We start from the raw sequence: 15,325 nt of genomic DNA, 5'->3' as shown, positions 1-15,325 counted from the left end.
CCTATCAGAAGCTTGCCCACCTTGGGAGCGCTGACCAAGCATCATTACCAAAGCTCCTGCCAACCGCCCTGCTCCCCAGGCTTCTTGTCCTTCAATTGCCTTTCTAGTTCCCCCTCACCGTTATCACTCTCCCCATGACTCTGCCTGTTCTGTCCTTTAGAACACGTTATATGCTCCCGAAGGGTAGGTATCTTGGTCACGTCACTTTCTGGGCAGTAGAGCACACTGTTTAATGACTTCCACAATATATATTTGCCAATTGAATGAAATGAAGAATTAGTAGCATAGTCATTTTTATTTATAAAAAGTAGATTGCTACCACAAAAGAATTTAATTTTCCTGGACTTCATAATAAAAACTGTAGAGAGTCAGGAAACCTTTTTCTCACCTAATACAGGAGCAGCCTACTCGGGAGATGGTTTCTGTGGGCTTGGCTACACATGCTACCAGTAGCTCAAAGAGGTCCTTCAGCATGGTGTTGATCATGCTCTCATACCTGATGTCTACAGGGAAATCAAAGTGAGACTGCTTTCAATGGTACTGCAAAGGAATGGGCTGAATGGCGAAAGAGGGAAGGCTGAGTGTGAAAACATGCAGAAATATAAAGAAAATAGAACAATGAGAAAAATGGCCATTACAACACAAATTTTCTTGGATTTTTATCTAATTTTGGCTTGTTCCATCCATTTCTGGATATATCAAGATGAAATGCATGAGGCTGACTTTTCAAAGTATATAATTCATCTACTTAAGCAGAATAGAACATATACTATTATACAGATTGAATACTAACTAGTAAAATAGGTTAATTCTTAAAGGGAAAGATAAAATATTCCTTACTGCTGCTAGTTGAATTATTAATATATTTAATTAAATGCTCTTAGTAAACAAAACATCTTGTATTAACTACCACTTCTTGAACCTTTTCAGTTTGGCTTCAGTCTGCATACTGTCCCCAGACTAAAGAAGAATAAGACCTTCCAAAATCACATTCTGTTTTCCACAAAGTCTTTGCGATGCAATACAACCAATTCTCGGTAGAATCTGCAAGGATCCTGAGCTGGACAAAGACCTGACCTGGACAGAAACACTACCCCTAGGGATGTGGTTAGTGGCTACATGTGTTTCTCTTCTCTTTCAGTCGGTGTGTTTTGTGCTTAGTAGAGACCCCATTTCTTATCTTTGCTTTCTGATCCTCCTTTGGGGTCAAGTCCTCATGAGTTTCTCTAATCTCACCTCTTCCTTTATACTTCTGTACAACACCTTTCCCCTATAACCTCTAGGGTGAGCAGCAAGATTTCTCCTGTTTCCACGGCAAGAATCATGAACAAGAATCCATATTTCCCAAATATTACTCCATTGGTACAACAGCTGACAGATTTCTCCTGCCTCTAGCTCCCTCTCCATCTGCTGACGTTGACATATCATCCACCCCACACTTCCAAATCTTTTCCAAAGTGCCACAGACATTAAGACCTCTCTCTTCACCCCTTACCTGTTAAGTAACTTCCTGCCCATAATTTGAGCCTTTCCTAAAACCACTCCCCAGATGCAACAGGATAATGGGATATATCCTTCCCTTACCCCCAGGCTATACAGATATTTCAATTTCTTACATAGCAATACTTGAACTTGCCTTCCCTCTCCTAATGCATAGATATCCTAGACCTTATTAGGTGTTTTATCTTTTGCGTGCGTGCTAAGTTGTATCCAACTCTTTGTGACCCCACGGACTATAAACTGCTCAGCTCCTCTGACCGAGGAGGACAGGCAAGAATACTGGAGTGGATTGCCATGCCTTCCTCCAGGGGATCTTCCTGATCCAGGGTTTGAACCTGTGTTTCATGTTTCCTGCATAAGGCTGGCAATGACCATGTAATTCTATCTTAATAATTTCCAGGACTAAAATCACACACTGGTCTTTACTAGGCACTTTTAGACAACGATGCTGTCTACTAAACGACGACTCAGTATGAGCTGCTCTGGTACCACAGATACCTGAGTGGATAAAGCTCTGAATGTGCTCCACCACCAGCTCACAGGACAGACCAATGGCATGCTTGAAGTTAGCCGAGGCAATGTCCCAGTAAGAATGGTCTTTATGGCTACGGCGAAGCCAAAGAGACATCACAGGAAGGAGAAGGTGAACAACTGCATAGATGCCAAACCCTGGTCCTGAAAAAGCAAAGCCAGTGTCAGAATTGTGACCTTAGCACCTCTCCTGCAATAAAAGGGAAGCTCTCTGCCATCTCATGGCCCTGCCTATCTCTTTTGAAGGAGCTCTCCATTGTCTGAGAAGGATCAGGGAATTTACCACTGACTGGGGAATATATGGTCTTTGGTGACATTTTTCTTGTTTCTGCATGATTTTAATTACACAAGAAATACACAAATATACTCACTACAAATTCAAATAATGCTGATGAAGCTAAAGCATCACTTGATCAATTCCTTAGTCCCCAGACATAAACATATAATACACACATGCATAGGGTTTGTACCCTTTAAACTGTAAGTACATATATTTATATGAAAAGAGGAATATAGTTTTATTACTTTTTATAAATGGGATATTGTAAACCTTGGTCTGTATTATTATTTTGCCCTTAAAGTATGTGTTAGAGATCACTCTTTGTCAGCAAATTTAGATATTCCTCATTTTTATTACTACATTCTGTTCCAAATTACTCAAACTGTATGTACATTAGTTTACTTATCCATTCCCTTACTAATGGACATTTAAGAGGTTTCTATATTTTGCTTTATGAACAATGCAGTAAGAATCTTTGTGGAAATGTTGATAGATTTTTAAAATTCTGATTACAAAAGCAAGGTATGCTTTTTATCATAAATACAGAAAACATGAGAATACAAAGGAAGAAAATATTTTGATGTGTTTCCTTCTAGTACTTTTCGAATGTACATATGTTTGGGTATCTGTATTTATAAATGCTTCACATAAAGTTGAGATTGTGCTACACACTATATATATATTTTAATATAGTGCCTTATAAATATTCATGTCATTAAATACTATTCACAAATATTCAATTTAATGCTTATAGAATATTACATGCTTTTACCATAATATACTTAACCCATTTATGTTGTTCATAATTATTTTGGTATTCAAGATGCTTGAGCTATTTTCATTATGTATAGATTTTTATCTTCATTACTATCAATTTCCTTTAATAGATTTCTAGAAGTAGAATTATTGGGCTACTTCACCCACACTTAGAAGAAAATGGCACTGACCAATAAAATAGATTTCAAATAATGGCATATAATTCATTCTATAAAATATCTGCTTATTCTTAGATAGAAAATCTTTAACTTTTTAATGCATAAGAGTAGTGATAATGGTTTTCCTAAAAATAATTCTGATATGAACTTTGTTATGGACCTTAAAATAGTATCAATTATCAAGTTATCATCAATTTATGTTGAATACAAAGCTCCTCTTATCACTATGGAATTAAACTGGTGGTTTCATTTATAGTTTTATCAGTGAAAACTAAAATTTCTATAAAAGATTTCTTTGATCTTGGGAAAATTTGGCTGATTCAATGTGCATGCTAAGCCCTAACTAACTCATTACAAGAAATAAATTCCCAAGGGCCACTTTCCCCCTGTATTATCAGGGTAATCACTAGATGTCTTTCCCTAAATCTAATCATCAATTCCCCTTATACAATTAAGATATTGCTCTCTATATTATATATACATTTGAGTGGCTGGTTCATATCAGTGGTAGATCTGGTGGGCCTACTGATGGCTCTGGGGCTAAGAGCATGTGTGACCCAGCCAAAGAGGAAGGCTGGAACCATGGAACAGAGAAAGCCAGCTGGCTTAAGGGGACACTGATACCAGAGCTTTGGCCTAAATACTGTGGGGTTCAACACATTCAACTAACTGGCCACCACCCATTATTTAGAAATGACCTGGTGGGAAACCCATAAATAGTACAAGGACATGTCTTAAGTCACTGAGTCGCAGCCATTAAAAATATATGTATTGAGCATCTGTTATGCTGCCTAGCGTTACAGCAGTGAAACAGACACAGAAATACCTTGCTGGAAAGAGCTGTAGGTATAAAAATGCCCTGAAAAGACAGACATAAAAATACTTACCAGGTGTTTTGGTAACCTCTCTCAACAGCTCAAAGAGCAAATCCAGAGTGGGGGGTTGGTGCTGACGTGGACAGTTGGACACAGCTGCTGTGAGCTGCTCCAAGAGGATGATCCAAACTTCGATCAGACCTGGAAGCCAAAAGCAGACCTCTGTGAAATTCAGCCAAGCAACACATAATCATCACAAGATCACGGTGAACACTATATGTAAAAGGCTTCTGTAAACTGCCTAGCTATAGGGATGTAAGCCGTCACCCTGTAAGGCAGCCTTCAGTGCCTATAAATATGGACAAATTGATTTCCTATTTCTGACAAAGTCAAAGGAAAAGAAATACTGTTCACAGGAGCTGATGATACAAATGATGCATCCTTTTAGTTCCATCACCTTAATCCTTTAAAAATTTATTACAGATATATGTATAAACAAAAAGTTGCCATTTTAATATGTGTGATTCAGTGGTATTACTGCAACCATCATTACCATTAATTTCCAAAACTTTTTCATTACTTCAGTAACTGGTAACAATAACTCTGCATTTTCCCCTTCACTCCAGCCCCTGGCAACCTGTGTCTGGCTTATTTTACTAAGGATAATGTATTCAAGGTACACCCATGTTGTAGCATGCATTATAATCTCATTAATGAATTGTATCCCATTGTATGTACACACCACATTTTGTTTGTCGAGGTACAGAAGTATCTAGAATAGAATATACAAAACAGCTCATTCTACATTTTGTTTTAATACTTCTAATTGTTCAGCAAAAGAAAACTATGAGAAGATCCAGTTTTTAAATATTCCCACTAAAAAAAATACTTCCCTAATTTTGAATATTCCTGTTAATAGGAGGCAAAACCAACGTCATGGACAATAAGTATAAAAAACTAGGTGATAAAAAATTCTCATGAGCCTCAAAATGTAAGCAGGGTGGACAGACTAATTAATAGGTTATGCAGAGGACAGAAAAACATGTCAAACATCACTATAAGGGGTGCAACCAATAAAATCCAAGAGGAAAACTCTACAGGACAAAAACCTCACTCCTTCAACAAGTAAACTTGAAGAGGAAGATCTATAGATTGACAAGGATTTAAGAGATGGAGCAGACAAGCATGTAATGTAGAGCTCACGTGAATTATGAAAATTAACTGATATACTTTAGAAAACTGGCAAATTGGTTGGGTGATGGGTATATGAAGGTTCCTTCTACCATCCTGTCTAGTTTTACATGTGTTTGAAATTTCCATAGGAAAATGGAAAAGCAGTTATTTGCCTTCAGAAACAGGAATACTATCGAAACATATCAATGATAAGGAGTAATTTTTAACACCAACTTAAAGCTTTTATTCTTTTCTCTGATATTTTACATATATAACTTTAAAGCCCTTAATGAATTTATACTGTTGGAAATCTTAGATTGGTGCTTGGCTGAACTTGATCTGTTTTCTTGGGTGGGCGGCCTAGAATAAAAAAAAGATTAGCAATTTGCAAAAATGGGAAGGGAATGCTCACTGTTACTTGTACAAATGGTTTACAACTGTTTTAAAGACTGTATTATAGACAAGCAACTTAAGCTTTTAATTTTCTGGGTTGGAGTTTTAAGATGCTAAGTAAAAATTCTTACCTAATCATTTAAGTGAAAGCTCTATCAGGCAGCACCTAGCCACTTTCCAACATCTACTTGTTTTCTATATTAGATATTTATTCGTTCCTATAATTTTCCTAACAACTAGTCTGAAATTGTAAGGTTTCACTGTTAATGATCCCTATGCAAAACTGGAAAATTTCTAGACATCCCCATAAATGAATTTGCATCTGAAAAATAGAAGAATTAAAAACAGAAAGTAAATTAAAAAATCTTTTTCTCCCAAAAGTCCTTTTACAAGGGTTTGAAACACCTATGCCCAGATATTAGATCCCTAGAAGGATATCATTTCCATTTTTAGGTCTAGAAACAGGACGGAGTAATCTGTATTAGAAGATAGTAAAAGTGAACAAGAGTGAACCAATCTGAAAATTATCCAGTTACTAGTTTGAACTGGAATTCACAGGAAATTACACAGGAACTAATTTGAAACATTCTTTAAACTTATTATTTTAATGAGTCTTCAGCTTCACCCAGTCACAAACTGATTCTTTCTTCTGTAATGGCTTAATTTCCCCAGTCTCTAACCAAATAGTCCTATAGGAAGTAATTATATAATGACTGTGTTTCCTAGAAGGAATTAAAGACAATTATCAGTCATTTTAAGTATCAATGCACCAAATGCAACCATAACCCAATTTGCTAAATTCAAGAGAATTTGGAGTTAGAAATTTTATTTAGTGGAATCTGCAAATCTACACTGGTTTCAGATGGAGTTAGCCATCTAAAAGGGGGGCTTCCGTGATGGCTCAGACAGTAAAGAATCTGCCTGCAATGAAGGAGACCTGGGTTCAATCCCTGGCTCAGGAAGATCCCCTGGAGAAGGGAATGGCATCCCACTGCAGTATTCTTTCCTGGAGAATCCCATGGACAGAGGAGCCTGGTGGGCTACAGTCCACGGGATCACAGAGTCAGAAACGACTGAGCAACTAACACACACACACACACACACACACACACACACACACACACACACACACATCCATCTAAAAAGGATAGGTTTGCTGCTGCGTCACTTCAGTCGTGTCAGACTCTGTGCAACCCCATAGACGGCAGCCCACCAGGTTCCCCCGTCCCTGGGACTCTCCAGGCAAGAGTACTGGAGTGAGGTGCCTGGAGACCCTGATTGTAAAATGTTTTTGAAGAGTCCATGGAAACTTTAGGTAGGCTTGTTCTGTTAGAATTATAAATAATAACAATGTAAGTGGATGGTCATATATGATCTATGAGCTACTGAATTCTTGACTTCAGCTTTTGGGAATACAAACATAGCAAAGAACCCAGTTTAGCTCAATTAACTTACCAGTGTCGTCATCAAAGTCAGACAAGACTGACTCAATTCCATCCTCACTGCTCGCTGACTGCTCCTGAAGTCTTCGGGGCAAGCTAGCAAGTCGCCCACTAAGGAATATTGGCTTCAAGGGCATTTTGTAGATTTTGGCCAACAACTAAATAAAAAAAAAACACCAAACTGCAATTAAATACTGGAAAAAGCTGTACTCTATTAAATCAAAACAAAACTATGCACAGGTAAGAAAAGGTGGAGAGAAAACCAGAAAAGTTCCCAGTCTAGGAAAGTTTTAAACTTGGCTGTGATTTGAAAGCATAAGGCAGCTCACAAGAGGCATTGATCCTGTGAAGCAGATAAAATAAGAGTCAATGGTAACACAAAGCTAGAAGAAGATTCTGTGGATACCTTTTCAGTATCTCAGTGGCATAGGAGTTTTATAGACTCCTATAAACCTGTGAAGGGAACCATGAAACATGTTAAAAATTTTTGCCTGTGGGTGAGTTGTTCTATGGGGAGCACTGAGAAGAGAGTCTGTAGGCAAATAAGCTATCAGACTCTTATCCCCCTTCCCCCGACTCAACATCAAGGAAATATGGGGCACCCGAGGATGGAGGAATCTGAGGGGAGGGTGGACAAGATGAAGGCATGAGAAGCAGAGCTCATGGCTGCCCTGGGCTCTTCATTCCTGTCACTGCTACCATCCTGACTCCCCGGCTGTCACTGGGATAAACTCACAAGAAACTCTGTACTTCACAAATTAGAATTGTGCCTGTACTATTTTAGAAATTAGGGAAACAGCTGTGAGCGAGACAGAAATCTAGCCGTTTGTGTCTTACAGACATACTCCTTTCACAAATAATATTTCTGACAGGTTATAGGAAAAATTAGACAGGGGGCTCCTAGAAAGGGTGACCAGACGGGTGGGGGATGTAGGCAGAATGTAGGTAGATACTTAAGCCCTGGTCTCTCTCAGGAGGTGATGTCTCAGATCAGATTGGACGATTAGGAGCATCATCCATACAGAGATCTGAGGAGAGAAAATTCCAGGCAGAGGGAACAGCAATGGCCCCGAGCACTAACAAGTCAGGAATGTCTAAGGGCTAGAAAGGGAGCGTGGCTGAGCACAGTGAGAGAGAAGGAAAGAGCTGAGGGGGTAGGGGGGCCAGGTCAGGTCACAAGGACCTTATGGAAGCATATGGAGGAGGAAGTCAGGGTGGCGCATTCTTTCTGAAGCACTGGGGCTTAATGCCGTCAACCCCATCGCCAAGGGAGGGGTTACAGACAGACAGGAGGCGGCCAGGGGACACACCTGAGTAGGCAGGAGAAGAGCTATGGCCAGAGGGTGTCACCGAAGCCTCGAGGAGGAAGGGCTTTGGGGGAGGAGCATCAGATTGTCCCACTGGCGTGTGACACGGATAAGAACTGGACTCTGCACAAGGAAGGTCACTGCTCACATTGGCGAGTGATGTTTCACTGGGTTTCTTCACTAGATCCTGACTGCAAACCCCTCTCTTACTTTCTTTATGTCTCTCTTCACTGTGTGCAGCCTACTGTCCAGGTTTTGGTCTCCTCAGGAAGATTTCCCATGGCCTCTTAGCCTGACACAGAGAGATGATGGTAGTTCTTTCATGAGGTATAAATGAGAAGTTTCAGAGACCTCAAAACCCAGTTGTGTGTTCTAGTATATTCTCATGACTTTCTTTCTCTGCTTTGTAGAAGGGGTGGGGACCAAAATTTATACTCCAAATCTAAGCCCCACTCTCCTCAGAGACAGCAGAAAGTATTGTTCCTGGGCTTCACAAAGACACCTGTGCACATTTCGTGAGCAACTTCAGAGGCAGGTTTGGGGGTCCGGGTACCTGAGAACAGCGCCGGAGGTAGTCCAGGGCGGGGAGGCACAGGTCTGGGGACGCGGCTCCGGGTCCTGGGACACAGTCTCCAATCTCCTTACAGTCCACCTCCCCTGGGGGCAGCAGGGCGAGACAGAAACAAATATTGTTCATCCCCTTCTAACAGAAGACCTACTTAGTCATACAGCATTCATTCACCAAATGCCTACTAAGACAGAAAAGAAGAAGTACTCTACATTGTACAACCCCGAGAAAGCCCTTTCGGTCAAATTTCCCCCTACATGTGTACACGTTAAATACGGTTGGGGGTCATACGGTACACATCATACCTTGTTGAAATTATTCTCTTCTGTAATTCCTCTTTTCACTAGTCAGTTCGGTTCAGTCACTCAGTTGTGTCCGACTCTTTGCGACCCCATGGACTGCAGCACCCCAGGCCTCCCTGTCCATCACCAACTCCCAGAGTTTACTCAGACTCATCTCCATTGAGTCGGTGATGCCATCCAACCATCTCATCCTCTGTCGTCCCTTCTCCTCCCACCTTCCATCTTTCCCAGCATCAGGGTCTTTTCAAATTCCATATCCTGCCACAGTACTTTCAGGCTGGAGGGCATGTGTTTTGTACCTGGGCACACTGTAACTGTAATTCACTTTCCTGGGCCTGCTGCTGATGCTCTGACTTGTGAAGCTTTGATGATACAGGATGATCTTGGAGACCAGCCATGTGCTGGGCCGGGACGAAGCACTAGGCCCTTCTCCCTTTAGAGAAGGACTTTGTCTGTTGCCAGTGCTCAGCACTACACAGTGATCATAAATGAAGATTCTGGGAGGATTCGAAACATCTGCAGTTTAGGGGTGGTGACTACACAATTGAACTGAAATGATCTATTTTTGTGTATCTATCTAGAAATGTAACAGATCTGTAGAGGACACCTCGATAGTCTATAGGTAAATAAGTAATTCAGAATTACCATTTTTCTTCTTGCATGATGAATCTATTCCTATACTTTTTAATAAAATCACAGTACCGTAACTATTTCTAATTGTCTACAGTGGTAGTACTAGCAGCCTCCCTGCAGGTAAACAGACATAATTAGTAGGCATTACTGAAGTTTACAAGATAAAGAGTCATGTTTCTCAAAAAAGAAGAGAAAACCACTTCTTATGTTTTAGATCAGTTCAGTTCAGTCGCTCAGTCGTGTCTGACTCTTTGCGACCCCATGGATCGCAGCACGCCAGGCCTCCCTGTCCATCGCCAACTCCCAGAGTTCACTCAGACTCACGTCCATCGAGTCAGTGATGCCATCCAGCCATCTCATCCTCTGTCATCCCCTTCTCCTCCTGCACCCAATCCCTCCCAGCATCAGAGTCTTTTCCAATGAGGCAAGTCTTCGCATGAGGTGGCCAAAGTACTGGAGTTTCAGCTTTAGCATCATTCCTTCCAAAGAAATCCCAGGGCTGATCTCCTTCAGAATGGACTGGTTGGATCAGGGATTGGCAAACTTCTTTTCCATGTAAATGTTTTAAGCTTTGCAGATCACACTGTCTTTGTTGCAACTTCTCAACTCTGTCACTGTAGCACAAAACAGCCATAGACAAATGACCATGGCTGTGTTTCAATAAAATTTTATTTATAAAAACTCTGAGTGGATGGGATTGGCCCGTGGGCCATAGTTTGCCAACTCCTAGTTAGATTAATATACCTTACAGTATAAAAACACAGAGCAGTTCAAATTCATGTTGAAATAACCACGTGGGAATTAAAAATAAATTCATTTCTTGACATGTACACACTGCTACCCTTTGAATGGATAACCAACAAGGACCTACTGTATAGCATATGGAACTCTGTTCAATGTTATGTGGCAGCCTGGATGCGAGGGGAGTGTGGGGGAGAATGGATACATGTATGTATATGGCTGAGTCCCTTTGCTGTTCACATCAAACTATCAGAACATTGTTTATTAATTGGCTAGGGTTCCCAAGTGGCTCAGTGGGTAAAGAATCTGCCTGCAGTGCAGGAGATGCGGGCTCGATCCCAGGGGCAGGAAGATCCCCTGGAAGAGGGCATGGCAACCTGCTCCAGTATTCTTGCCTGGAGAATCCCATGGACAGAGTTGGACATGACTGAAGCGACAGAGCATGCATACCCCAATGTAAAATAAAAAGTACCCCCCCCCCAAAAAAAAACCCAAACAAATAAATCTATTTCCTATCTTCTTAAGGAATGTTCTAAAGTTTTTTTTATCCAGACTTCTGTGTTACATATCAAAGTCTGTGCCCCCTGGAGACGGGCAGGACACAGCCTGTGTGGCTATATCGGGGCCTCGGAAGGCAATAGCTTCATCAACTCAATGGATATGAATTTGAGGAGATGGTGAACGACAGGGAAGCCTGGAGTGCTGCATTCCATGGGGCCACAAAGAATTAGACACAACTGAGTGAACAACAACAGATGTCCCACTGACCCTAAGCCACACACAAATAACTCTGCCTCATAATTCACAGAAAAATTAGAACCTTTTGGTTTTAAATATCCTCAGCTGCACACTGCCAATTCTTCAGCTCTATTTTCAGACCCCAACCCCCTCCTCAAGATAAAATCTCAAAATTCTGACATCTCCACTTGAATATTTCATAGAAACTTGTACAAATGTCCAAAGACAGTATTCATGACTTTTCCCTCTCCTCCACTCCTTTTGGATATACTGATTCTGAGTAACATCAGTTCTGACAGAGAATTTGAGGAGGGGGGAGTCAGCCTCAGTTCCTCTTCTTTTCAGGCCCCACATCATAGCAGTACAAGCCCTACTGATCCCACCTCTACAATGTCCTGAATTCCATGCACTCTGCTCGCTCCCAAACTACTGCACACTGGTCTCTGCCTGCAGCCTCTTATCCTTGCCCACAGGAACACGTGCTGCCAGAGTTTCGTTTCGAAACCTTCCCTGCGCATTCTCAGTCCCCTGATGTGGCATGCAGGGCCCATTCCAACTCATCGCCTAGGATCCCTCCTCTGTGGGTACCCAACTTTCAGAAAAGTAAACCTACAGCTCACTCCACCAAGTTCAAAGGTCACTTCTCCTGTGAAGTCTGCATGGGGTCTACTACCCAGCACCCTGTCTCAGCAGCTTGCTTATCTCAGCTTAAATGACTTTTTTTTTAAACTAGCATCTATGAAAGTATTCTTACTACTGAACTGTGATTATTGATTTATGTGTCTGTTTCCCAGAAGAGGCAGCAAACCTCTCACAGGCAGGAAGCATGTTTTATTCACTGTGCCAATGTACCAGGCACTTGATTGTTCACGGAACAACAGAATACCAATAATCTGTTTTGTAGTGTTGCACGCATGCATGTGTTCGTGCATGTGTGTGCTCAGTTGTGTCTGACTCTTTGCAACCCCAGGGATGGCAGCCCACCAGGCTCCTCTGTTCATGGGATTTCCCAGGCAAGCATACTGAAGGGGGTTGCCATTTCCTCCTCCAGGGGATCTTTCTGACCCAGGGATGGAACCCACATCTCCTGCATTACCATTGATAATGATTCTTAAATGAAATGTAAGACTGTGGAGCACTAGAAAATATTTTAGTCTGCCCCCAGTTCCTGGCACAGAGCTCCTAAAACCCTAATTTCCCAAATGATAAGGATACTAAGAACATCTTTTGTTCTGATACTTGATCTTTGACTCCAGCTCCTGAAGATGAACTCCCAAACCCCTTGGAATTTCCTGGGTGACAGGATTTTTGTTCTTGTGAAGCAAAGCTTGGTGAGCTCCTGGATGGTGGCTGGTTACCAGAAAGACCATGGTGCAAGAGAGGGGGTGGAAATTGAGTTAATGATTGATCATCCCCACATGATGATGCCTCCATAAAAAAATCCCCAAAGAATGGGGTTCAGAGAGCCTCTGCATTGGTCAACATATCAATATGCTGGGAGGAGCCTCTACCCCACCTCCATGGGGGCAGAAGCTCCTGAGCTTGGGACTCTTCTGGACCTCACCTTGTATTCTCTCTTTATCTGACTGTTCACCTATATCATTTATCATATGCATTATTATATAATAAACTGATGAATGTATTTTCCTCTCTTCTGTGAGCTGCTCTAACAAATCCTCAAATCCAAGGGGTGGGGGAATCATGGGAACTACTGATTTATAGCCAAGTTGGACAGAGTTGTGAGTAACTTGGGGATCCACTACTTGCAACTGTCATTTTAAATGGGGGGGCAGTCACATAGGACTGAACCCTTAACCTGTGCTAACTCTAATAAGTATCAGAATTGAATTGACCAGTAGGGTACCTGGCTGGTGTCACAGAGAACTGCTTGGTGTGGGAACAAACCCCAGACACATCTGGTATCAGGACTCTAGTGAGTGAGATAGTACTTGACAGAGTAAAGGAGAAGCACAGGAGGAAGTGTTTTTTTTCTAAATAAGCACCGGATTTTTTTTTTTTTTTTTACTATCTAATGCAGGGATTACCTCATGCTTTAAGGTATTCTTATGATTAAGATACTAAACTATTTGGTTTCTATTTAATGTAGGACAGAGCTTGAAAGGAGCATGTGATGGTTGGATGGCATTACCAATTCAATGGACACGAACTTGGGCAAACTCCGGCAGATGGTGAGGGACAGGGAGGGCTGGCGTGCTGCAGTCCATGGGGTTGCAAAGAGTTGGACACGACTGAGTGAACAACAATGAAAGAGTTTAAAAAGAGTAAAATCTTACTTTGTTCAAAGAAATCTTCCTCTGAAGCTCAGCATGTATAGTGGATAAGTGAGGGGCATTCATGTTCCCTCAGTTCAGCCCTCTACTTCCCAGAGTACAGAGAAAAACAGAGTGTGTATATAAGAACATAATGTAACAAGGATGGTCTACGGATCAGACCTGTGGCCTCCAGCCTCTTTATTGAAACTTGCATTTTATTCCTGCTCCAAAATAAGGGGAACATGGATGAAATCACCTAGCTTCTCCATGTCCTATTTTCTTTTGCAAAGAAATTGTCAGTTACCTTGCAAGAATACAAAATCATTTTTTTGGTGTTGTTCAGTCACTAAGTCGTGTCCAACTCTTTGCAACCCCATGGACTGTAGCACGCCAGGCTTCCCTGTCCTTCACTATCTCCTGAGCTTGCTCAAGCTCATGTCCATTGAATTGGTGATACCGCTCAATCTTTCTCAGTCAGTTCTTTGCATCAGGTGGCCAAAATACTGGAGCTTCAGCTTCAGCATTAGTACTGCAATGGATATTCAGGGTTGATATCCTTTATATTTTTATAAAGATTGACCTTATATTTTCTTTATTTAAAAGGTTCTCAAGGCCCTGTATCTAAGAGCTCTCCAGGGTGAAAGTCTCAAAACTTGAAGTTTCTTCTAAACTTTGCATTTAACTAACCACCACTCCCTTTCACTTTCACTGTGGATAAAACTGAGCCATACCAACAGTAGGTCATGCTATATCAGTTCAGTCGCTCAGTGGTATACGACTCTTTGCAACCCCATGGACTGCAGCATGCCAGGCTTCCCTGTCCATCACCAACTCCCAGAACTTGCTCGAACTCATGTCCATGGAGTTGGTGATGCCATCCAACCATCTCATCCTCTGTCGTCCCCTTCACCTCCTGCCTTCAGTCTTTCCCAGCACTGGAGTTCTTTCCAATGAGCACTCTACTGTGTTAAAGTATTTCTAAATTAAGCCTAAAAATCAGGTAGGTATTTCCTAAAACACACGAAATCTCAAGGAAGGGTGACTCCTACGCTTTCAAACTACATTTTATAATCAATAGAGTCTGGGGGAAGGCATCGTAACTTTTGCTTAAGAGCTGGGAACTCAAACTCTAATTAGGCTTATTAATTATGTGACACTGAGAACAGCAGTTTCCTGCATAAAAGCAATTACTAAATATAATAGTGAACGTTTTAGGATTCAAAAAGAAGTTGGAGTAAAATAATATATGAAGACACACTTCATTATAAAATTATTCCATGAACACCATGAAAAATATCAACCCTGGACAGAATCCAAGCTGTGTTTACAGAAAGCTTTGTGCTCTATGCTCCTGAGCACACAGCATAGCACCGTCTGCTTCTCTCCCAGGACGCCTGCAGCCAACTCACACAAAGCCATACGGATAAGGGTCTCCAGCTGTCAGGAGGCAGGAAGGGGGGGCTCCACTTACCCAGTCCTTTGACAAACTTCATAAGGCACATGATGTAACTAGTGGCTGCATTAGCAAAGACCTGGATGTTGTCGGTATTGAGAAAAGCTTCAAATACATCAAACACTGGAGCCTGGCCTTTTCCTGAAGGAGGAAGGTTACAGAGTTTTAAGAAAGTTAGGTGTCTACCCTTCAGGTTGCCCATACTCCCAGCACCTTCCAAAGAGCATTAAAAAAAATATAT

The 15,325-nt window shown here is 41.4% G+C and overlaps 1 protein-coding gene across 2 annotated transcripts in view; it reads right to left on the bottom strand.

Annotated features, from left to right (window-relative positions):
* The window catches only part of ARFGEF3 (ARFGEF family member 3), a 174,192-nt gene that overhangs the window by 20,991 nt on the left and 137,876 nt on the right, over positions 1-15,325 (bottom strand). For both annotated transcript variants that reach the window (XM_002690274.6, XM_005210993.5), the window contains 6 exons: positions 15,103-15,225; positions 8,930-9,033; positions 7,083-7,227; positions 4,134-4,262; positions 1,999-2,175; positions 389-503 (listed from right to left, as the gene is read on the bottom strand). In XM_002690274.6, coding sequence (XP_002690320.1) covers positions 389-503; positions 1,999-2,175; positions 4,134-4,262; positions 7,083-7,227; positions 8,930-9,033; positions 15,103-15,225 — 793 coding nt within the window. The remainder of the gene's footprint in view (positions 1-388; positions 504-1,998; positions 2,176-4,133; positions 4,263-7,082; positions 7,228-8,929; positions 9,034-15,102; positions 15,226-15,325) is intronic.

The sequence above is a fragment of the Bos taurus genome, chromosome 9 (genome assembly GCF_002263795.3).
Source record: "Bos taurus isolate L1 Dominette 01449 registration number 42190680 breed Hereford chromosome 9, ARS-UCD2.0, whole genome shotgun sequence".
Classification (NCBI taxonomy): Eukaryota; Metazoa; Chordata; class Mammalia; order Artiodactyla; family Bovidae; genus Bos; species Bos taurus.
This window is presented reverse-complemented; position numbering and strand designations above follow the sequence as displayed.